Genomic DNA, 22,986 nt, shown 5'->3' with positions numbered 1-22,986 from the left:
GCCTTCTAAGATAAGTGTGATTATGGAAAATGTGCATAAGGAAATAAAATTCCCTAATTGCGAGAGAAAAAAAAAGTCACCTTTATTTATTTTGTTTCGCCTTACCCTGTGCTCTTAAGTTGCTCCTAAAACATGTCTTCTAAGCAATGCACTCGTGTTCAGAGGTGAAGCCGAGTTTCAGGGTATCGGTTTATGCTTGGTCTTTGTAGGCGGGCTTCGCCACATTGCTTGTTCCGCAGTGAAGCTTGGCCATTTATGGAGGGAGTCATCATCATCACCAGCCTATCTACGCCCACTGCAGGGCAAACGCCTCCCTGGCAAGAAAGCCCCTACCTCGAATCTAAGCCGACCCCCGACTTTCGTAAAAGACCTTAAAAAAATGATTGGCCTAGATTAGAGTAAATACGGTAGCCCGACAGTGTTCTAAATTGTGGCGTTTATTTCTGCCTTCCACATTTCTGCTAACAATGCACTCCACAGCGGACATTGGAAGTCTACGACGGAAACCGAAGCTCTCGCGTGCGCCAAGGCCAGTAGTTCGGAGTGCGGTGCTAGTGCCACCTAGTTAGGCGGGACGGACTGCTCGCTTAAACGGTCTACATCAATTGCTGTGGCCCGCATACTCTAATGTGATAGGACCCAGGGCGAGTACGTCTAACCGATTATTTTGCCACAGCGGGGGACTACTTCCTTACTCAGACAGCAGATTTATCGCAAACCGTTCAAGTTGTTTATTGACCGAGAAGTTTGGCAACGTTCTTGTTCAAAAACGTTACGACGGTTGCGGCAAGCGATTGGTGTTCGTCAAACATTTGGTGCTTCAACGTCTCTCACACCAAGCGAGACGAGAATGTACAGCGCTGCAAGGCCAACCGGATTTGAACTTTCTGACATTGTTGGAAGCCATCAAATGCCTGGCAGGCACACGTGCAGCTAGTGTCGGAGGTTGGCGATGTTCCCGTGGAGTGTCCTGGCAGGGGTCTTCCTTGGTTGGCTGAGCAGCCCGGCAGTATTGGAGCCGTCGGTGTACAGCCGCCTGCACTGAGGGCTGGGCACGTGGCATCACCCCGCGGCCAGCCGACACAGCTGCCTGAAGCCGATGGGGCTTCGACGGCGACCGGGCACGGTGAACAAGGACGGCAATGTGGCGTCTTCGAGGTCACACACTTCGGTGCCCGGTCGTCTGCTGTGCCGTCGCACGTATGGAACTGCCTGGGAGACACAGAAGGCGTGGAGAGGGATTTTGTGCGTTATGTTATTTAATCCCGCCATTTCCACCCCCCTCTCTTTCCAAGATAAACATTAAACAAGTGTGCAAGTTGCCACTCTTTTGCACGCCCTCCGCTGAATTCCCCAGCAATACCCAGAAATGCTAATTTTATTTCTAGTTCTTTTTGACGGACGTTAAAGATCTCCGGGTGGTCAAAATTAATCAGGAGCCCTCCACTATGGCGCGCCTCATCAACGGTGTAGCGCTGGCGCGTTAAACCTTATAATCAATCAACAAATCGTTTTGTACTTGAAACAAGGTCCGGAAATTTTGCTGCAGGGTGATACTGAGACTGCCGCCTCCCCAGGGTCAGTTTGTTCATCGTTTAAGGTTATTAAAGAACTCCCCTACTGTGAAGCTCCTGGACAGGGCGCGTCGTTGCAATGTTTCGACGATGCTGCAACACTGGCAAGGTGCTCTTTTTTTTTGCGCTACCCTCTGTGCGCAGGAAATAACGATCGCTCTGCATGCAGCATTAAAGACCCTTGTACGAACTGTAGTAAGCAGCGCAAGTCGACATGCACTAACTGTACAGTTCGCTGTAATAACAAGGCCATCATGCGGACAATAAAACTCATGTTAGCTAAGACGACCGTAAAGGAGAACCGGGGTGGTGTAGCAAACGAAGCTGATCAGAGGAAAGTGAACACGTCCCAATGTTACACCTCAGTCTGTGTCGACAAGGATTTCCCACCCTTACCTCTCGGCAAGCCCGTGAGGCCGCAGAAACTTTCTCCTGGAGTCTCAACAACACCGGTGCCTCTCCTCGAAGCCGCGCGTGTACTGGTCCTGCCTGGTACGCCCAGGCGTGCATCGCAAGGTGCACCTGCGTTCGCATCGCCAGCCGCACTTGTTACCTCGCCCACAGGCCGAGTACGAGTACTCCCACGCCTGCGTCAACTTGGGCTAGTCGACTTTCAAAAATAGCGCATCGCTTTAGTTTCATAGGTCAGCCAGAAACCACAGATCACCAGTTAAAATAGCATAAGCTGCTGGATTTGCTCTGTGGCGGGCACCCTTTCCACTGCTGGCATCGCCAGTGGCCAAGGTCATCATAAAACTGATTTTACGGTTTTGTGCCTCTCTTAGTGGTTTCTTTCGAAGGTCGATGTCAGCGTACCAATGAAAACTAGGAGCAAGTGTGCATCGTCGTCCCGAGAAGATCAGGAGCCATTTCTTTTCTGTTAAAGTGGGTGATCGCGGTTGTTTCCGCCTTTCACCGTTGAGGCGGCTGTTGCAGGAATCTGGCGAAGAGCAAACGTCTCCACTCTAGCTTTAAAGCTCTTTACTGTTGCCTTTGTTGCCGATGAATTAGCGAATACGCATATATATGTACACCGATTGATCTGTCACAGAAAGATCTTCCACGTTTGATGTTTGGATGCCTTCGTCGTGAACTACGATCAGCACACAACTGAGTTACAGGACGACGTTTACACTGACCGAGCTAGCCACGCCGCCTGCTGCTTTGGAATATGTCAGCAAGCCGACTGCCAGTACATGGGCCATCTTTACAAACGCTCTTGCATGGCCCTTCAAAGCCTTGATTATCAAGAATTACGAACCGTTTGGGAAATTCGGCTTCTGCACTATCAAGCTTTGATGGTTCACCTTTCTTATGCAATGTATAGCTGATATGGGCAAATCTTGGTATGCCAGAGGATGCCGTTGCTGGCACCATGCCATTCGAAGCTAATATTTATCAATCCCTACTACTGCCATATCGTTTTCACAAAATATGCGGCAGCATTTGCGTGCAGTGTTGCGTGGCAGATCGAGCTGTCGACATTTGATTATTGGTCACATCGCCACGTATCGCTTTGCGCCATCGGCCTGACAGTACCACGTACCACATTTCCGCCAGTCTCAAAAACCCAACGAAGAATGTCGCTTACACATAGCTTCCTCATTTTAAAATCCACCAGAACAGTTCACCCATATGCCCACTGCCGGAAAGATCAATGAAGATTTTAAGTATGTGCCAGTCCTACAACGGACGGAATGGCGCACTGCACCCAAATCAAAGTTGCAGGGATAAACCACCAATGTCGGCGACAAACAGCTGCCCTTTTCGACAAGGAACCCAGCGGATTAGTCTGACGGTTACTTTTGTGGGGAAGTGCCCACACGGTGGCACCTACCAAACATTTCGATAAGCAAACCAGAGGAGCGACTATCAAGCAGTTAGAATGATTGTCGGGACGATGACTTTTGCTAGACACAGTCTACACCAGCCGACCATTCCAGGAAGCGGCACAGATTGAGCGATCGCTGAGCCAATGGAACCTCGCGCCCTCTTCCTTAATACGCAAAACGAAGGAATAAAATGCAGGGTATGCACAGCCAAGGAGCACTGCCGGTGGGGGCTGCGACCGTTGTCATGCAACTCCCTGAGCTAGCCGGTGCTTGCCGTTAACGCGCTTATCATTGCTAATGCAAATTAATGTACAGTTTTCGGCTGACGTCTCGCTGGCGTCGTGAAATACTCCCTCCTTTTATCAAAACTCTAGTGTTGCCACCTTAAGCCTTAATGTTGCCAACTTTCTTTACACCTATGCTGCGAAAAGTATCGGCCTATTTTTTTTTTTTTATTGGCGAGCTCAATGTTGCCAGCAGCCACTACTTTGTTATTCACTCATTTTTTCTCACAAGTGGCTCGCAACGAAAAAATGCTGCGCAGTTCGGCTGGTTCGGCGTGGTTTGCTGTCCCGCCGACCCAAGACGGACTTCGTGATACTCGCTCGCCGTCGCAACCGTTCTCGCGGCGCGGCGCGGCCACGGGCGTCGCGATACGCGTGCGTACTCGTGAAGGTCGACATGAGACATCGTGAAATCGCCGTACTGGTATGGCCCCTAGAAAGATGTACTGGCTCGCTGGAGCGAGCCGACAGCGGCGGCTGTTTTAGTATCATTCGCGATGACACCGGCAACAACTACTAGTACTACGGTCACTTTTCGTGCCTGAGACGCGAGAACACAAACATGCAACCGCGGCGGGACGAAGAGGACACGTTAGCTGAGGGTTCATTACGGCCATAGAAGTGACGGAGAGGTGGCTGTACTGGTGCATCGTGTCGTACTGGTACATCGCGCTCGCCAATGATTATTTGAAAGTGCACTGTAATGAACGATGCCAGTTTATGTTGGTCTTTAGCAGTTTCAGTGCATTTCAAAACGCCTAATGTTGTTGAGTTTGAAGAGTGCGGCACGCATATTACGACGTCCGTATTTCGGCCGTAAGACGGTACGCGTGCCGGCGAGCGAATAGGACAATTTCACGACTCCGAGATTCACGAGTGTGGCACGCATACCACGAGGGCGAGGCCGTTCGACGGCGCGCCGGAGAACGGAGTTGCGAACAAGCAGGGCGGTAGCTTGCGCTGTACAGAATTGTTCGCGGTGTAAAGCGCTTTGGGGGAAGAAAAACAACAACACCAACAAAAAGCAGTTGCTGATGGCAACAGTAAACCACAAATAAAAAAATACAATAAAAATCGCTACATTTGGTGAAACAGACAGAAGGCAGGTTGGCAATCACGACGCCAGCGAAACGTCAGCCCAGGTTTCGTCGTAGCCGAGCCGTTCACCTGAAGAACCTGGGGTCAGATCCTCAACGTCTCTGGCAGCTCGGAGATGAGCCCCGGGTTAAAACAACAACGAACTTTAACTTCCAGCCTGTGACGTGCCTCAAGACGTCGAACGAGCTAACAGCCCAGAAGAGCACTAACAGGAACACGAAAGGGGACATACGCAGCGCTGGCTTCAGGTTGAATGATCACATTGAATTACAGCCACCATAGAAGCAGTTGGCGTCCTCAATTATATCCGGCGCCAGATTTTTCTATATGTATTCATATGGGACTTCCTGTTCGAAGGCAGTCTTCAGAATGTCCGCGGACCGTCCATGACTGGTAAATTAATGACTCCCAGTTTGTGTGCACGCTATGCTGCGCCGAGATTCTCGTTGACAGCGTCTATCGACCAGCCGCTAAACTCACGCATTGCGTTGCATATAACCTCGGTCCGTGGTCATGCACAGGAATTTCTTCACGTATTACTGCAGCTACCTAAACGCGAAAATTTGGTCCGTCAGTCCATCCGTCTGTCTGTCTGTCACTGGACTCAACCGAGGGCAAAAAGAATAAATTGAATGCTTGAACAACAAGTACGTATAGCCGCAACCATTCCAAAGTACAGAAACTAGTTCTGTCCATCAAACGTATGAACATTGTTCAAGGAAGAGAGAATGTTGTACGTACTTGAAGCAAAACATAAGTATAAACTGGCAGTAGGATCGTTGTTTTAGTTATAAATAGTCGTGGGATCGGCTTGAGTAAGAAGGCGGTAAGGGAACTGTGCCTAAGACAGGGGATATGAAAGTAAATACTAAATTACGAGGTCTTCTGGAGCCGCTCCAACAAATACGAAAGAAAAGGTACCAGCACAGAGCGCGGGCATCGCAAACGCGGGAAAAGTGGATCCGTTAGAGCAAATTCATATTGCATCCGTTATGGGGAGCAGGGGAGGAAAACAGCAGAATGGGGGAGAAAGGGCAGAGCGTTAAAGGAGCCATGAACAGAAAATACAACTTCGTTTAATTTGAAAGAACTAGGATTCGTTATCTCACTCAGCTCCATTACAGCCACAAAAGATGCTTTTTTAACAAGAAAAAGCAAGAATTATTTAAAAACTTTCAAATTTTGCGCCACAGTGACGTGCTATGAGCAAGAATGACGTCATACGGGCCAACAATAAAACAATTTTCAGTACCTTAACTGCACGTTAGCACTCAAGTGATGCGGTCAAATGGAACTAGAGGCCACAATAGAGACGTCCAGTCATGTGTCGTCGCGACAGGTGAGTTAGGCGGCCGCCAATCGCACAAACAAGGTTCCGTGACGTCATAGAAAAGGTGCGGGAAATTGGCTAGGGGGTCGCGACTGCTTCACACGTTTTCTTTCATATCTCCGTTATTTGTTCGAAGATTGCGATGATATTGGTATCATTGTTATCGGGACTAAGCAGTCTTTCTAACAAACGCAACTTGTATTTTGTCTTCATGGCTTAAGAGGCAGGGGCCGCAGAAGACTATCGCCTTTCAACGACATTCATAGAAAAACGGGCGAATACGCCACCATTACTTTTACTCTTCTTTATTTTGCGCTGAGAGCACTACATGTGGTATACTGCTGTATACCTGCGAACCACAGGATTCTTCGGAACCGGGATTTGTTATTTCGATGCGTTGATTCCCGTCAGTGTCTCAACAGTGCGGGCGGTGGAAGAGCACAAAACTATAGAATGGAGAAAGAAGCCTTCCAGCAGTGAGAAGTTGCCAGGCTGACATCAGGCCGAAGCGCGGCTCGTCACCTGGCTGTACGGAAAGCGGCAATACAGGAAGCCGGAGCAGGGCGGGCGCGAAATGCTCACGCATTCTTGAAGAGCCACCAGTGTATCTTAACATTTAAGTGAGCAATTTCGACTGCTCTATGACGCACCCGTTGAAGAAGAGCTATCATAGTGCCTTTATGTACGCGTCCGCTCCTAAAGAAGTTTTTTTTTTCTTTCCAAACATAACTCTCGGTGGCCCACACTTGGAAAAGAACTGAGGCTGGAAGAGGAATCTAGAAGGAATCATAACGGGATGTCAGAAACATACATCAGCTAAAGTATCCCACCAAACAACTGCTATTTCTCTAAATCATTATGCGAAATCCACGGAGAAGTGCGCATACTGGTGGCTGCTTCCCAGGCCTCGGTGCTGGCGACTGAACCCACGGCGGCCTTAGCGGTTGGCCAAGCGACGACGAGACGAATTGGGTGGGCGGTTGGCGTCCGTCGTCTCGACGTCGCCGCTCGTGGGGGTCGCAGGTTCCGGCGAGAGGCCGCTCTCCTCGACAGCGCCTGCGCAGTAGTCGACGGGAACAAGTGTCGGTGGCTTTCACGTCGTACGTTGATAGGCTGAGGGGAATCGAAGAGCCTAGGATGCGTTCGGGTATCGGACGCACGAGCAGCACGAACGGCGCGTGCTTTCACCTACGACGACGACGATGGTGATGATGATGATAGTAATAAACTCAAGAAAGAAACCTCAGCGCTTAAACCCTGTGAAGTACAACCAGCGAAGCCGTGGCGTGTTTTACATCAATCAATGCATCTAAGCGGGAAACAAAACACGTTTATTCGTAATTTGCGATTGGGATGCATACTTGTCAGTTTATTAGCTGAGTAGAACCTAGAAAGATCTACCGTTTCATTTAACCGCACGAACATGGGGCTGCTCGTTTCCCTCCCATAGTCGCCCATGTATTGGCAGCAGACGGGAATTCGACGATATTTAAAACGCGACTTGTTAGTTCGTAATTACGATAAGTAATTATGAAACTCGGCGAAATAATAGATTCGTCTCAGCGGTCAATTTTTATATAATTTATCTCAGGTTAGGTTTGATAAAACAAGAGCAACTTCCGTTTTCTCTTACCGAACACCCACTCCGTAGATAGCCACATGTATTGAGAGCAGCTGGAAATTGTGTAACGTTTCCAACTTCATCGTGAACTATTACAGGGAGAAGACACTCGGCGTAGTTCTGGCGACAAATTTTCCTATGATCCCTTTCAAGACACCTACGTTATATTTGGAGGCTCGGATCATTTCTGATTAGATTCCTACACGGAAATACTTATTCTACGTGGCTCTGTCGACGGACGAACGTTTAGTGGGAACTGAGCCATATACAGTTCAACCTGTATGTAGCAAACCTCTATATAACGAATTGCTGGAATTAACGAAGTTTTTCAATTCCCCATTGCCAGCCCCATTGAAAGTCATGATTGTGCGATCTCTGTGTAACGAAGGCGTTGTGACGGTTAACCTTGATGTGACGAATTCGCGACCCAAATCAGTCATCGTTTTTTGCGCTTTTTCTAAAAAAATCTGCTGGGGACATACACTAACTTAGCAACTTTCGCCCGCACTCAAAACCCCCGTACGTTTCCTCGTGTGAGTTCGGTGTCGGTTAGGCGCTAGTCCTGCCTGTCGGCGTGTAGTCGCTTGTATCCACTGCTATCTGTGGTTTCGCTTTGTCAGTGATTATTTCTGCTGCCAGAAAATGAGAAGTTTTGTCTTTCTAAGATATGCTCGCAATTTTAAATGCCGCCCTCGCCGACGAAAAAAAAAACGCCGCCGCTCGGTACAGTATCCTAGCTTTGTGCGCGGAAAAAGCACCAAGTTTGCGAAAAGGCGTTTTTTTTTTTTTTTCTGGATAAGTTTGGTCCTTGAAGCAAAAGTAATACTTAAGTTACGTTTGTGAATACGGAGGTAACCGGCGTTGCTTCTTTGGGGTGTCGTGTAGTGACTTAGCTCGTGGGGGAGCAGCAGGTGGAAATCACGCAGTTTTTCACTCTAAAATAAATACTAGATGGGTGAATGCACCGTCACTGATGTCTAGCATTTTGGTTTCGTTTCTGCTTCATTCACGCACGCCTTAATTCGAAACCTGCGTGTAATGAAAACCTGCTTGTAACGAAAAATGGGGAATATTTGTCAACTTCACTGTATCCAGATTTAACTGTATATCTTCGCCGTAATAACCAGAACGAGGAGTGGCTATGATGTGCCGTGCGAGGAATCGTGGCCGCAATTGAGTTCAAAGTGTTTATTCTCGCATTGTTTTCTCGATTGAATAAAATGTAAGCATAGTGCCTTTTCTACCTGCACTTCTAAACACATTTAAAACAGGCGTTTACTTGATGGCCCGAGAGCATACGAACGAGTCGAGCAAAGCAGTGTTATCGACTCAAAGCGCCGTTCCATTTGTGCACCGAGCGCGTCGATCGCTGGTACGAGTCGAATCACTTTAAAGACGAAAAGGTAGTAATGGGGGAAGGGGGGGGGGGGGGGGATTCGGCTTCTAAATTAGCTCGAAGAGGAGCGTTTAGAGGCTTTTCAGATTGGTCGGGTGGAGGCCGTCGGCCGGGGATGGCACTGAGACAGTATCTGGCACTAGCAGTTTTACAGTATATAGCATTAAAAAAAACTGCAATCTTGGCTTTCACACCTACAACCGGCAGACCGTTACAACGGGGTGCGGTATAAGCTAATCTTCTTTATTAATCCATAAGTTACAAATTTTTGTAGCAAGATAGCCGATAGTTGTATGACGAGCACAAACTCACAAACTAATAAATCTACCTACGTAGAGTAAGGGCAATTAAAAGGCATTATGTTGGCCCGAATACAATATTACCTAAGTTCGCGTGCAAATGCTACTTGTAAACCATACTATGCGAAATGTTCTTTGCGTTCGCTGGTTGTACGAGGGAAAAAATAAACGATTGATTTGGATTGATTGTAGGGGTTTAAAGAAGCCATGAAGAGAAAATACAACTTCGTTTAATTTCAAAGAGCTAGGATTCAGTATCTCACTCAGCTCCATTACAGCCACAAAAGATGTTTTTTCAACGAAAAAACAGCAAGAAGTACTTAAAAACTTTCAAATTTTGCGCCACAGTGACGTGTTATGAGCAAGAATGACGTCATACGGGTCAACAATAAAACATAATTTTCAGTGCGTTAACTGCACGTTAGCATTCAAGTGATGCGGTCAAATGGAACTAGAGGCCCCATTACAGACGTCCAGTCATGTGTCGTCGCGACAGGTCAGTTAGGCGGCCGCCAATCGCACAAACAAGGTTCCGTGACGTCATGGAAAAGTTGCGGGAAATTGGCTAGGGGGTTGAGGCTGCTTCACACGTTTTCTTTAATATCTCCTTTATTTGTTCGAAGATTGCGATGATATTGGTATAATTGTTATCGTGGCTAAGCTGTCTTTCTAATAAATCCAACTTGTAGTTTGTCTTCATGGCTCCTTTAATGCGCCGACACAGCGCAGGCGACTGAGGCGCGCCGTAGTGGAGGGCTCCGGATTAATTTTGACCACCTGGAGATCTTTAACGTGCGCCGAAATCGCGTACACACGGGCGTTTTCGCTTTTCGCCTCCAGCGGAAAAGGTGCCGCCGCGGCCGGGAATCGAACCCGCGTCATCGTGCTCAGCAGCACAACGCCTTAGCCTACTGATCCACCGCGGCGGTTGACGAAAAGATCTCCCGAAGCATTTGGTGATAGGAATCCTGCGAGGATTACCAATGCACCTAGAGGAATGTTGTGGCTTCGGATATAATTCAAATTTGAAATAACTTACAGTATACGTGCAATTAAACATAACTATCAAGCAAAAGACTTTGGCAAAAAAACAAGAAAGAAAATGCCACATCATTGGGCACTGGATATGTGGTTAGGGCTGCTAATTTAGTGGCAAATTTCCTCATACAAAACAAAATATTAAGGCAGCTTCTCTGGTTACGCAGTCAGCGCTCTTGGTGTTGCTTCCCTTGCTTCATCTGTGCGCTATCACCATCGGTACCATCAATGCTCGCCATTATCGTCAGTAGCAGTCACAATTATCTTAATCTTTATTCTTTCCTGTAATCAACACCATCCTCGGGTGTTGCTCCATGGCTAAGTGGCGGAATAAAAAGTATCCCCAACTCTCGTCTTTCAATATTCACGGATTTGAGCAATCAATGAACACACACACAAAAAACTGTGGTTGATTCCTCTGTCATAAGAATCGGTAAAACACAAAAGTGAAATGTGCAGCGAAATCTGCAGCTGAGCATGATTCGCGGGTCAGCGTTAGTCTTGTGGGTGTGCTTGGCGAGCGGCGTCCTGCTGGCGGGCAGCTTCGGCAAAGTTGTACTGGCCTCATTTCCGTGGCGGATATGATGTCAGTGAAATGTTGGTGTATCCCGGCATAAAGCACTTTCCCGTTAAAATATAAAACCCGAAAACGAACAACCCTAAGTATAACGTACTCTTTAGTACTAAAGGTGGCTTCCCCGCAAGAAGACCCTGTGTGCAAGGGTGCACCCTTTACAGGCCGCTTGCTCCGTTGTACTGGCGTCATTTCCGTGACGGATATGACGTAAGCGAAATCCTCGTTAATCCCTGAATAAAACACTTTCGTGTTAAAAAATAAAAATTCCTGATAAAAGAAAAAAAAGCCTACGCAAACATCGAAAGGGCGGGAAAGACGCGTCACCATGTAAAGGCGCGTTTTTGCATGTAAAGCGTAGTAAACCCAATATCGGATGAAACGTTTTGCAGATTAGGTTAGTGCAATCGCCAGTAAATAAAAATCGACACTGGAAATCACAGTGAAAGCAGCCAAACCACGCTTCTGATAAAACGGACATGGGTGTTTCGTCAAAGCGGAATGAAAGGGGCAATACTTCGAGACAACGCCATTCGATAATATGCGCGGCAATCTATTTTTAAAGCTGCTAGCAAGTGATTCTGATGCCAGTTGAGCTAAACTAAATATATTCTTAAGAATTCCCGTGTGCCTGCTTTACCACAACGCCCCTGAGCGACCAATCGAGGCAACCCAGTGTAAGATTTGCCAAAAAACCGGGATCTGAGCTGCGACACGACGCTATGCAAAACATAGTGTCTCGCATTGAGGGCTGCTACAGCGCACAGTAGTTTTTAGTCAGATATTTCTACAAGCATTGTTCGTCCAATGCGCTCTGTTTACGAGCGATAGGTCGTTTGTGTGCCGTGCGGCGGAGCAGCCCTTAGGGAATTTTTGAGACTGCAGAATAAATGTGCGGAGGGTCTTCGAAATCAATACTTTTACGGAAAATGGAGAGGTCAACGAGTTCTCATTATAATATACACCTGGTGGTTATTCCTCTTCAATGTATGTCCAGTACCGACAAGGGCAGCAGGCTGGAACGCCAGTGCTCGTAATTTAGTGTAGGCACTTTATGCGTAAAAAAAAAACCCCGCCCGCATCTTCCCACGGGGGGAACTCGAGTAAATGCGTCGTAGAGTGGTTGGGGTATCGCGTGAATGTTGCGTAATTGGGTATGGTTTGGGAATGCTTAATTGTTATTTCATCTTTATTATTCTTATTTATTGAATGAAGGACAAGCGAAGGCAAGGAGTGTAAAGTTAAAGTCTGTCTTTATTGCTTGGTGCCGTCAAGCAAAGCGTCAAGTCAAGCGAAAGCCAAGCAAAGACGCCCTTGACTGAATTCCGAACGCGCGCTCCGCCGCTTATATACACACCTCCCGCGTTCGAGGGAGATGAGTACGGGGGAGAGACGCGCATGCGCACACTTCCGTACACAAGCGCGCGAACTTTCCACGCACCCACCACGCCGTTATCACGTGTACACGCCTTGCCGCCGTTACTGTTGAGCGCGACGCAGCGCACAGACGCGCTCCCCCCCGCACCGCCGCAGCTGTTGTTGAGAGCGACGGAGCGCACGGGGTACACGCGCTCCTCCCGCACCGCCGCACCTGTTGTTGAGAGCGAGGAGGGTACGGGGGAGAGACGCGCACCTGCGCCTCGACGCGCATGCGCAGTGAGCGTGTGGACGGCGCCGACAGCATCGACGAGTGACATCGCGAGCCTAAGAAATGCTCCGCATTTAAAAAATCACATGACGATTACTATCCTTTCTAATGCGAAATTTGTGGGCAGCGCGAAGGGCAGTCTTCTCGGTCACGGCGCATATCTGCTGCGTCACACGAAGTGATCGCGTGATCAGTGAACGCGCGGTGGTGCGGTCTACTCTACCGTTATCTCGCAGCGCTTCGCTTGTCTGATCCACCTTCATTTCAGCGCGGCGGTCTGAAATGAAGTTGGATCAGAAAAACACAGAGAAAACGCACGTCAGGTACCAATTTGAGCCGCACGCTAATCTAGAATGACAGCATTAGGCTATATTTCAAAGGTATATACATTTTCTTCGAAGGAAGCATTAGGTACGTATTCGCAGCGGCAAGCAAATCTCGATGATTATTTCGCCACAGCCATGTTCAGTATACCCACGCAAGAGGCAATAGTAGCTTTTCATTGAATTCTGTCGACCTAGGAGTCCACAAATGTTGAATTGACTCACCTCTCCAGCGTCCGAACTATAGGCACTCGTTTCCGCGCCCTGCGCAGTGGCTGCACTGGCGGGAGTACGGTCTCTGGGTGCCGCTGCCGTCTGCACCGAGGGTGACTACGACCCAATGTTGCACCCGAGAAAGCCCCGCGAAGCCAGCCGGCACTGCCGGCCGAAACCGTTGGGGCTCCGGCGGCGACCGGGAGGCCATGGACGCGGGTCCCGAGCCAGCCTCGAGCGCCGTGGCCGTGTGGCATCATGGCGTCTTCGAGGTCGCACACCGTGGGGCCAGGTCGGCTGCAATGACGCGGCGGGCTCTGCGATATGGTGTGGGAGATACGAAAGGCGCGGATGTGGTTTTTGTGCCTTAAGTTTATCTATCCTTGTCTCCGACTTTCTAAGATGCATGTTAAGGAAATCTGAAAATTGCATCCGCTTTTGCACTCGCTGCTCTGTTTTTTTCTGCAACAACGGGCAGAAATGCTCGTTTTCTAGCTCAAAGCAAAACATTTTGCTGCATGGCGATACTAAAACTACCATGCAAAAGAGATCACTTTGTTCGGCGCGCTTCATAATATGGCCGTGATGACAACAGAACAAGGGAGCTCGAAGAACAAGAAAAGGCACAGCACAGACACGGCGGTTATTCTTTTTTTTAGTTTTCCTCTTCCCTTGTGCTGTGGTCATCAAGAGCGTATAGCAACTAGCCCAGTTTCCTGCTCTCATAAAAGGTTGTCTAGAAAATTTTCTTCACTTCACGCTTTTAAAGAGAGTAACACAGTAAAGCCGCCGGACCGCGTGCGAAATGTCAACGTTTCGGCCGTGTGAAAGCGGCAGTTGCCCGCAGTGGCCTGAGCCAAAGCCTTAAAGGCCGTTGTACCGACTGCAGCACGCTGCACGAGTCCCCATCCGCTAACTGAGCTGTTCAGCATAATAAGAGGGCTGTGATAACGCAGAAGGTAGTGCGCATGCGTGCCTCCACGTGCTTAAGGTGGAGGCACGCATGGGTTTCATTGAAGCAGATTGGTTTATGGTGGTGTATTTTGGTTACACTGATGACTGCTGTGAACTTCCTGCGATGGCGTCCCGTTGACGCCCGGTCATATTGTCACGTAGAAAAGACGACAGTTTTTTTAGGGGTGAACTTATGACCGAACAAAACCATGAATACGAGAAAAATTAAAGCCGTTCCACTCAATGGGAAAGCTCTCGGAAGTGCAGAGCAGTGATTCGCCATAATGGGCTGTACCGCCGTTGTCCGCTCACTGCTACCACCCCATGCAATTCAAATTTCCCGCCTTCGCAGTGCTCGCGCGCCCCCTGCCTGAAACTGCGCCAGCGGGAGTTCTGCTCTCTTTGTGCTTTTCTCCCCGCACGTGCCGGCGTTGCACTGCCACGTTTTGCGTTTACTATTGTTAAAACCAACCCAACGGGCGTTAACTCAAGGAACGCAGGCGCTGCCGGTAATATATATTTTCCCTCAAATGTACTTCTTTGTGCTGAACAACGGGAAGATGTATGACAAGCGCCAGAGTTTCACGAGTTTCGAACGCTAATGACTATATAAACCGATTGGCTTTCGAAGCCTCTGGGGTACGCCGCGAACAACAGCGTTACCCCGGGACGCCTCCTTGGTGGTTTATATACTTGGGTCGAGCCAGCGAGCTAGGACGACAAGGCGAGCGTCTAAAGTGCTCTGCACTTAAAAAGAACAGAACTCCCCCTCGACCTTCGTGAACATCCTGCCGGCATCTGTGGCGGCGTGATCTGCTTCGGGCGCACGTGCGCTCGTGCCTCGAGTGGCGAGCTCAGACAAGGTCGCGATCCCGGCGCTGAGTTTCTGCTGCTGGTTGCAGCCGGTTCAAGCGCGTGCTAACGGGGCTCACTTCGCGAGAAATGTGGAAGCATGCGGAAATATCGACTTTATGCATGCGTCCGCTTTCAAATGAGTTTTTTTTTTTTCTGTACAAACAACTCTTGGATGGCCACAATTCAAAAAAAAAAAAAAAAACGGTGACCGAAAGTGGGGTGTAGGAAAGAATCGTCTAAAGGCTTCTGTAGCATTTACAAGCTGTAGAATCCCACCAGGGAATTACCATTTTTACAAGTCAGTATCTCGTATTGATGGCGTAGTGCCCATACCTTGCCATCGTGGGGGACTTGGCGATGGTGGCACCAGCAGTGCTGCTTTTCCGGCTGCGGTAGAGGCGACTGGCCGCGGTGGCTGTAGCGGTGGACCAGGCGACGGAGACTAGCACGGTGTGCGGTGGGCGTCCTCTGTCTCGATGTCGCCGATCGTGGGGGTCCCGGGCTCCGGCGAGAGGTCGTACCCCAAGCGCGCTCGCCGCAGGTGTCACTCCAAGGTTCCGCTGACCAGGACCCCTTTGTGGACAGCCACTGCGCAGTGGCCAATGGGAACAAGCTTCGGTGGCTTTCCAGCCGTGTCGTCCGTTGATAGGCTGAAAGGAAATCGACTAAACTCCGCTGCGCACGGCGGTGGTGGTGGTGGCCCGAAAAATGGCGCATACCCACTTAGGGGGATTGGCCAAGAAGAGTTATGTTTTCATTACAATCAATCAAGGCAAAACAGCGTTCCGAAGCACGAGGAGCACAAACGGCCCGTGCCATGGGCCATGACGAGAATGACGACGACGATGATGATGAGGGTTGCAATGAGCGAGACGAGAAAAAAGAGAGGATGCTTCGTCTGATATGTCTGTACAGATGCGTCCATGCGTGTATTTTATAGCGCCAGATGCTAAGACTAATGATCCGAGAAAATGGCGTAGCCGCTACGGAACTCCGGCACCAATTAACCGTCGGCCTTCCTCGTATTCGTCAGTGCAGGGTGTCCACCGTCATTATTGGACCTCCGCGAATGACCTGTCCTGGACGATTCGCGGACACTCCGAGAGCGGCCCACGGACCGGAGGTCCGGTATGAATGCATGGTAATATATGGAGCGCCCCGTCGCGTCCCTGGCAGTCCACGCACAATCCGGGGCTGATGATAGGGAAGACCCATAGGGAAGGCGGGAGATTCGAAAATGAAAAGTAGGAATGAGCTGGTTACTACAGCAGGAGCATTGGGACGAAGATCAAACATTCACTGGTAGCTTTGATCGGAGACAGAACAGCCGCCCGATGGCATATAAAGAGCATTTTTTCCCATTTCGCCTCTGCCAGTGGCAGTTTTATTACTTCGAACCCGTTGCACACACCATAATGGAGGATCACTTCCCTTTCCTTCAGTTTGTAGCACCCTCAAATGACGCATGCGCATGGGCAGACACATGCACGACTACATACGCTTGCGACTAATCTTGAAGACTGGTCGTTAAGACCAGTTTTGGCGTCGTACGCTGTTCGGAGGAGGCTCACGACCTGCGACTGGCGGGCCAGATGCATTCGTATGGTCGTTGCGACCATCGTGCGACCGCAGCCAATGAGAGCCCGAAGGTGTCGTCATAATGACGTCACTGTTAATGTTTCAGAGCCTCGTAGAGGCGCTAGTGATACTTCCCTGTATTTTGTGTGGAGCAGCTCTCCGCCGCTGCTGCCGACCCGCGCGCTCTCCGCCGACAATACAAACATCTGGTAGATACATGTTTCCATCGGTACCAACAGCATGGACGAGCGGAATCGTCGGTGCTAAACGTCCCCACACCGCTTTAGAGAACAAATAAAATGCAGTGTATAACATAACAGCACTATTCATTTTCACTTCAAGTGGACAAATATTTTATTTTCCTGCTCGGATTTCTCTTGCACATATCTAAATTCGCTGGGGTGCGCCTAAGCAGGGAGGCTACCATGGAGCAAAATCAGTGGGCAGAGAGAACCACAGGACGCATCACACGCACGCATCGGACCATGTGTCCCAAATTCACGCGTACGACTAGCCGTGGCAGCCCTATATCCAACCAATCGTGCGTCGCAGAAAACGGGTCCGTCGTGCATGTACGCGCTTTATTTGGAGAGCGATAGAGAAGTACGCATGCTCGGCGAAATGTTTGCAAGCTGGTCGCATAAAACAAGGTGACCAGAACAGCGGACAGGTGCTAGGTAGCGCCACTGCTTGAACATGGTAGAAGGAGAAGGTGGAGGAGGAGGTGATGGAAAGACCGTTTATTGGAGCCGAGAATTAATTAATTAATTAATTAATTAAGAAACTATTACCATAAGGGTAGCATTTCGGCTGGCGTACCCGCAAATTTTACCGCCATTTTTCTCTTACGGGGCTACCATGGTTGCCAGACCACGAATGCCCACCCCGCTAAAAGAGCGGCTGCAGGTGGGCGCCAGTTTATGGTCGCGGATCTGTCAGTCCGCTCTCGTTACAAACCCCTGCGCGCTCGCGCCGCGGGCTCTGGCGCGGGCCCGGGTTCGTTTTTTTTCCCGCTTTGTCCCCAGGGGAGGTACTACAAACGTATTGGGGCCCGTAAAGGCCGCGGATCTGTCAGTCCGCTTTGGTTGCAAACCCCTGCTCGCTCGCTCCGCGGCTCGGGCTCTGGCCTGGGTTTTCCCGCAATCTCACCCAATTTTCCCGCAATCTCACCCAATTTTCCCGCAATTTCCCGCGGCCTTTACGGACTTTTCTCGCGGCCTTTACGGGCCCCATACGTTTGTAGTACCTCCCCTAGGGACGAAGCGAGAAAAAAAAGAACGAACCCGGGCCAGAGCCCGAGCCGTGGCGGGAGCGAGCAGCCACGGCGCGAGCGAGCAAGGGTTTGCAACCAGAGCGGACTGACGGGCCCGAGCCAGAGCCCGCGGCGCGAGCGCGCAGGGGTTTGTAACCAGAGCGGACTGAAACTGGCACTATAAATATTCAGTATGGCAAGACACTAAAGTCATCATGGGCGTCGATTTGACTAAGGCATTCGATAATGTCACTCATCAAAGTATACTGACCGGGCTTAACCAACTTCACGTGGGACCCCGCACCTACCAGTACATCGCCAACTTTCTCACTGGTCGCACAGCATCCCTCTCGGTCCAAGGCCTTGAATCGGACCCCATGCCCTTGGGCAGTAAAGGCACACCTCAGGGGTCAGTCATCTCCCCTTTTCTATTCAACGTGGCTATGCTCCAGCTCCCTCCCCTCTTGGAATGCATCCCGGGCCTGCACCACAGCATCTACGCGGATGACATCACCGTTTGGACAGCTGGGGGCAGCGATGGTGAAATTCAAGACCGCCTTCAGCAAGCTGCCAACATCATCGCCACTTACGCCCATGAACGGGGGCTCAGTTGCTCATCACAAAAGTCGGAGCTCTTCTTCTATCAGTCGAAGCGTCGCCATCGTGATGTCTGTGCCCCTGATATTCAGGTCACGCTACAAGGCAACCTCATTCCGCACGTGCCCTCCATTCGCATTCTCGGACTCCGAATTCAAGAAAATGGGGCTAACACTGAAATTATCCGCAGTCTCGAAAACATCACCGACCAGATTGGCAGACTCATCGCCCGCATAGCCAACCGCAACCATGGTCTTAAAGAAGCCAACCTCCTTCGCTTGGTGCACGCATTCATTACCAGCTGCATCACATACGCCACCCCCTTTCTGAAGTTTACCCAGACCGAAATTGGACGCCTCCAATGCACCATCCGCAAGGCGGTCAAGCTGGCCATGGGTCTCCCTCGTCATACCTCTACTGAAAAGCTTCTCAACACCGGGACATACAACACCTTCGAGGAGCTGGTTGAAGCGCCGCGTGTTGGTCAACTCCACCGTCTGGCCTCTACACCGACTGGTCGCTCCATCCTAACCAAACTGGGCATCTCCTTTGCTACGCAGCACGGAGATAAGGTCAGTTTGAGTGACTCTCTACGATCCCGCTACAGTGTGGCCCCCATCCCACGGAATATGAACCCTGCCTTCCATCAAGAACGCCGCCTTGCCCGAGCCAAGGCCTTACACAAAGCCCACGCTTCGCACCCCACTACCCTATACGTCGACGCAGCGGAATATCCTGACCGTGCAGCCTGCGTCGCCGTAGTGGTCAACTCTCGAGGAGACTCTGTAGCTTCGTGTTTGGTCTCCACGCCTCACCCTGAAGTTGGTGAAGAAGTCGCCATTGCCCTGGCCCTTACAGCTGTCCCGGCCACCGCAATAATCTCCAACTCGCAGACGGCTCTGCGGAATTTTGCGACGGGTCGTGTATCCCCCATCACCGCACGTATCCTGCAGACTGCACAGACTCCGCCTGCACATTGTCCACGCCTGATATGGACTCCAGCCCATTCGTCCCTTCCGGGTAACGATCTGGCTAACGAGGTAGCCCGAGATTTCTGCTGCCGGGATGCCTCGGATGCTGCCTCTCCACCTCGGGCGGGAGGGAGGGATCGCCTGGTTACGTATCGGGAAATAACGCAGCACTACCGCCTTAGTCGGATGCATTTCCCCGGCCCCGCTCCCACTTTAAAACGCAGGCAGTCTGTTCATAGGCGTCGACTGCAGACTAACACCTTCCCGCATCCCGCATTGTGCCACCTCCACTTCCCCACGCGATACTGCCACACGTGCACGTGGTGCGGCGCGCCTTTTGCTTCCCTCCACCACATAGTAGGCGCGTGCCCCTCGCGACCCACCCTCCATCCTACTCTGTCCCTGCCCCTTACCACGGTAGATCAATGGGAGGCTACTCTGCTCAGCCCCGACCAACAAGTTCAAGAGTGTGTGATTCAGCTGGCCGAACTCGCCGCTAGGCCCCACGGGCTCCTAGCCGTCGACTAGGAGCCTGTAGTGTGCCGGTGCTCCCAGCCGGTGCCTCTTTCTTCACAGCTCTGGATAAATAAAGTTTTTACCACCACCACCACCACTGAAAATGGCGACCACCTGCAGCCGCTCTTTTAGCGGGGAGGGCATTCGTGGTCTGGCAACCATGGTAGCTCCGTAAGAGAAAAATGGCGGTAAAATGTGCGGGTACGCCAGAATGGCGACATGGCGACATGGCCTAACATAAGGCGACATGGCCTAACATAAGGATGGTGACTCAGGCAGCTGAAAGAAAAGATAAGTGGGTGGTGTCTTCTCTCTCCAGAAAACTGCGGGGTACCGCTGCTGCCCTGGTCCCATCACCTGTAAGTCCCTCGGACGCCACGTTCTGCAGCTCCGATCCATACCTTAAGGTCCGGTTAATTGGTAGGGCTACGCAGGTCGCTGGTCAGGAGATGCCACCGGAGACAAGCCGGACCTGAATGGCATTACCCAAAATACAGTTCTTTCTCTCTCCCTCTCTTGCGGCCCCATACGACCTGACAGCTGTATCTGCTGCGACGTTGCCACCCCATTACTGGCAACCTGTTATTACATACGGAAAGGCGACCTCGAACCGGGATCCGTCGCCTCCGTCGTGTGAGGTAGCGTGGTGAACAGCAGCCAGCAAAAGTTGCTGCCTTGGTGAGGACGACAAGAAGCCACGGGCAAACGTAACTGGTTTACTGCATTGCGAAAGATGAGCCGAAACAAGACCGGAACAGTGCCCGTACGGGTGAGGTTACAGTACAGGACTCGAGCAGAGTGACAGCATTGATTCGCTGCTCCAGAATGAATACACTTCTACGCTTGGGGCCGCCGTATTTACACCCAAATGATAATGACGAAACAAGTTTTCTCCTTGCTTTTTTCACACGGCGCGAACATGGTACAGACACACACAACGCTCTTTCCAGAGTTCGGGAGGGGTCGGTAGTAGCGGCGCACACTTAGTCTGAAAGAAGAGATCTCCACGGCGGCGTCCACGTCTTTCGGACAAGTCTCAACTTACCGCGTCTGCCACCGCCGAAGTTTGAATCCCGCCGACAGCGAGATTCAAACCGGCCGTTCCCAAGGCACGTTGCAGCATGTTGGAATCTGTTGCCTGTGCTGCAAGCTTCGTTAACCGACAGAGAGGCGCCCACGCGGAAGGTGCACGTAGTGGTAGGGTCTGCCACAAAGCACAAGAGCGCTGAACGAAGCTTGCAACTCAGCGGCGCGCTGAATCGTAACACCTGCGTGGTCAAACGTTTGCGTTGGTGTGTTACACACAGTAAGATGTGTACGACGAAGGTTGAAAATGGACAGCCCATGCCTGCCCGCTAGAATAAAGCTCATGTCCTTCCAAGCTTCATTCAGCTAATTAGCTATTATAAGCATGTTCAACCACAAATTACCGGCATACGTGTTTTGTTTGCGCACTTCTTCGTCTGTGCCTACCTTCGCAGATCGAACTTCTTTATGGAGCGGAAAGGTAGTGATCTTTTTCTTTTCTCTCTCTCTCTCTCTCTCATCTTCAGGGTACACGGATGGATCTGTACAACAGTCGATGGGCAGAGCCGGAGCCGCCTGCACGGCCCTAGAACTCGGCACCAGCCAGGTGTGCAGCCTGCCCTTCCCTGCCTCATCCACCCACGCAGAGCTGGCTGGACTTCACTTGGCTGCAGATCTTGTTCTCAAGCAGGGCACCCAGGCCCGGGGGGCCATCATCCTGACTGACTCACGGTCTGCCCTCCTCCGTCTGCGTGCCGCCGACCAGCCAGCCAGCTCTAGCGGCTACGTTGAGCGGTCGCTGGCGGCCAAGCTTCATGCGGTGGAAGCGCAGGGGTGTCCACTGCGACTTCACTGGCTGCCATCGCACGTGAACATCACGGGCAACGAGGTTGCAGACGCCTTGGCCAAAGGTGCTGCTCGCCAGGCAGGGGTTCCAGCCTCCCGGGATGTGGTGTCATTTGACGCTGCAAGGACTATCCTGGCACGAGTGGTGGAGGCCAAGCATCCAGATGCCCGAGTAGTCAGTGGCCAGGCCCCACGGGTCTTGCCCGGACGCATTAGCAGAGACGCCCGGTCGCTCCTTCTTCGCCTGCGGCTCAATTGCTGCAACGTGGGAGCGCGCTTGCACCACCAAGGCCGCCGAGCATCCCCCACCTGCGCCGACTGCCCAGAGCCCGAGACGCTAGAGCACTTGCTGTGCTCTTGCCCGCAGCACGACACCGCAAGGACACAACTCCGGGCCGAACTCCAGCGACTCGGTGCCCCAAGCCACAAGCTAGAAGACTTCCTGTTCCCCACGGGACCGGACGCCATCCGACGGGAGGTCTTCCAGCACCTAGTCAACTTCCTGGTTACAACAGGACTAGCACTGCGTTTGTAGCCATCGAGTCATGGACTAAACGAACGCGATATAGACTATCTCCCACTCTCCTAATGCTCTCCTCTTCCCCCTTCTCTCTTCCTATCCTTTGAAGCCCCAATCCCCTTCCCTGGACTGGGTCGTATGAGGGTGAACTCCCCGTTGAGTTCAACAATATCCCCAGGCCTTTTCTCTTCCCTCCTTTGTTAATAAATCACCACCACCACCACCACCACCGGCTAATACCCAAATTATTGGAGATAATTCCGCTGCAAGTAGGCTGAAATTCGGCAGTGAGAGCTCAACAGAACGCCCATTGTCCAGAACAGCAACATAATTGCTTTGTAACATAACCCACTCAGTGTACCGCTGCGGGGGTTTAGATGGGGCTGGCTGCTGCTATTTTTGCAAATTGCCGATGTGCTCTTACAGGTTTCGAAATGACGCTTTGTGACTCAGCCACTAATCAATTGCTTACTTGCTGAAAAAAGAAGCGTGCTTTTGAATTTTATGATGATGATTGTTGAGTTTAACGTGTCGAAGCTACACCCGGGCTTTGAGGCGCGCCGTAGCGGAGGAATAAGGACCAATTTCGATTACCTGGGGATCTTTAACCTGTGCCGCAATCTCGACACACGGGCGTTTGA

The 22,986-nt window shown here is 50.9% G+C and overlaps 1 protein-coding gene across 1 annotated transcript; it reads right to left on the bottom strand.

Annotated features, from left to right (window-relative positions):
- Positions 1-237: 237 nt before the first annotated feature.
- On the bottom strand, positions 238-15,668 carry LOC144167201 (uncharacterized). Its single transcript, XM_077696547.1, has 5 exons — positions 15,373-15,668; positions 13,243-13,547; positions 7,006-7,174; positions 1,971-2,096; positions 238-1,212 (listed from the first exon to the last, which is right to left on the bottom strand). Exons 2-5 carry the CDS (start codon positions 13,488-13,490, stop codon positions 1,063-1,065), a joined length of 693 nt encoding a protein of 230 aa, XP_077552673.1. The 5' UTR covers positions 13,491-13,547; positions 15,373-15,668; the 3' UTR covers positions 238-1,062.
- Positions 15,669-22,986: the final 7,318 nt, after the last annotated feature.

The sequence above is a fragment of the Haemaphysalis longicornis genome, unplaced genomic scaffold (genome assembly GCF_048455015.1).
Source record: "Haemaphysalis longicornis isolate Haplotype H1 unplaced genomic scaffold, Haemaphysalis longicornis Haplotype H1 scaffold_2, whole genome shotgun sequence".
NCBI lineage: Eukaryota > Metazoa > Arthropoda > Arachnida > Ixodida > Ixodidae > Haemaphysalis > Haemaphysalis longicornis.
The sequence above is the reverse complement of the archived record's forward strand: the minus strand, read 5'-3'. Positions and strand labels throughout refer to the sequence as shown.

Bases quoted from the DNA above. Each gene is read 5' to 3' on its own strand.
- LOC144167201 (XM_077696547.1), bottom strand. From the start codon at position 13,490: ATGATGCCACACGGCCACGGCGCTCGAGGCTGGCTCGGGACCCGCGTC. The intron at 2,097-7,005 runs GTATGCGCACTT...ATGCGAACGCAG, and splicing joins GGCCTGGGAAGCAGCCACCA to GTGCACCTTGCGATGCACGC. The intron at 1,213-1,970 runs GTAAGGGTGGGA...TGTGTCTCCCAG, and splicing joins CCTCACGGGCTTGCCGAGAG to GCAGTTCCATACGTGCGACG.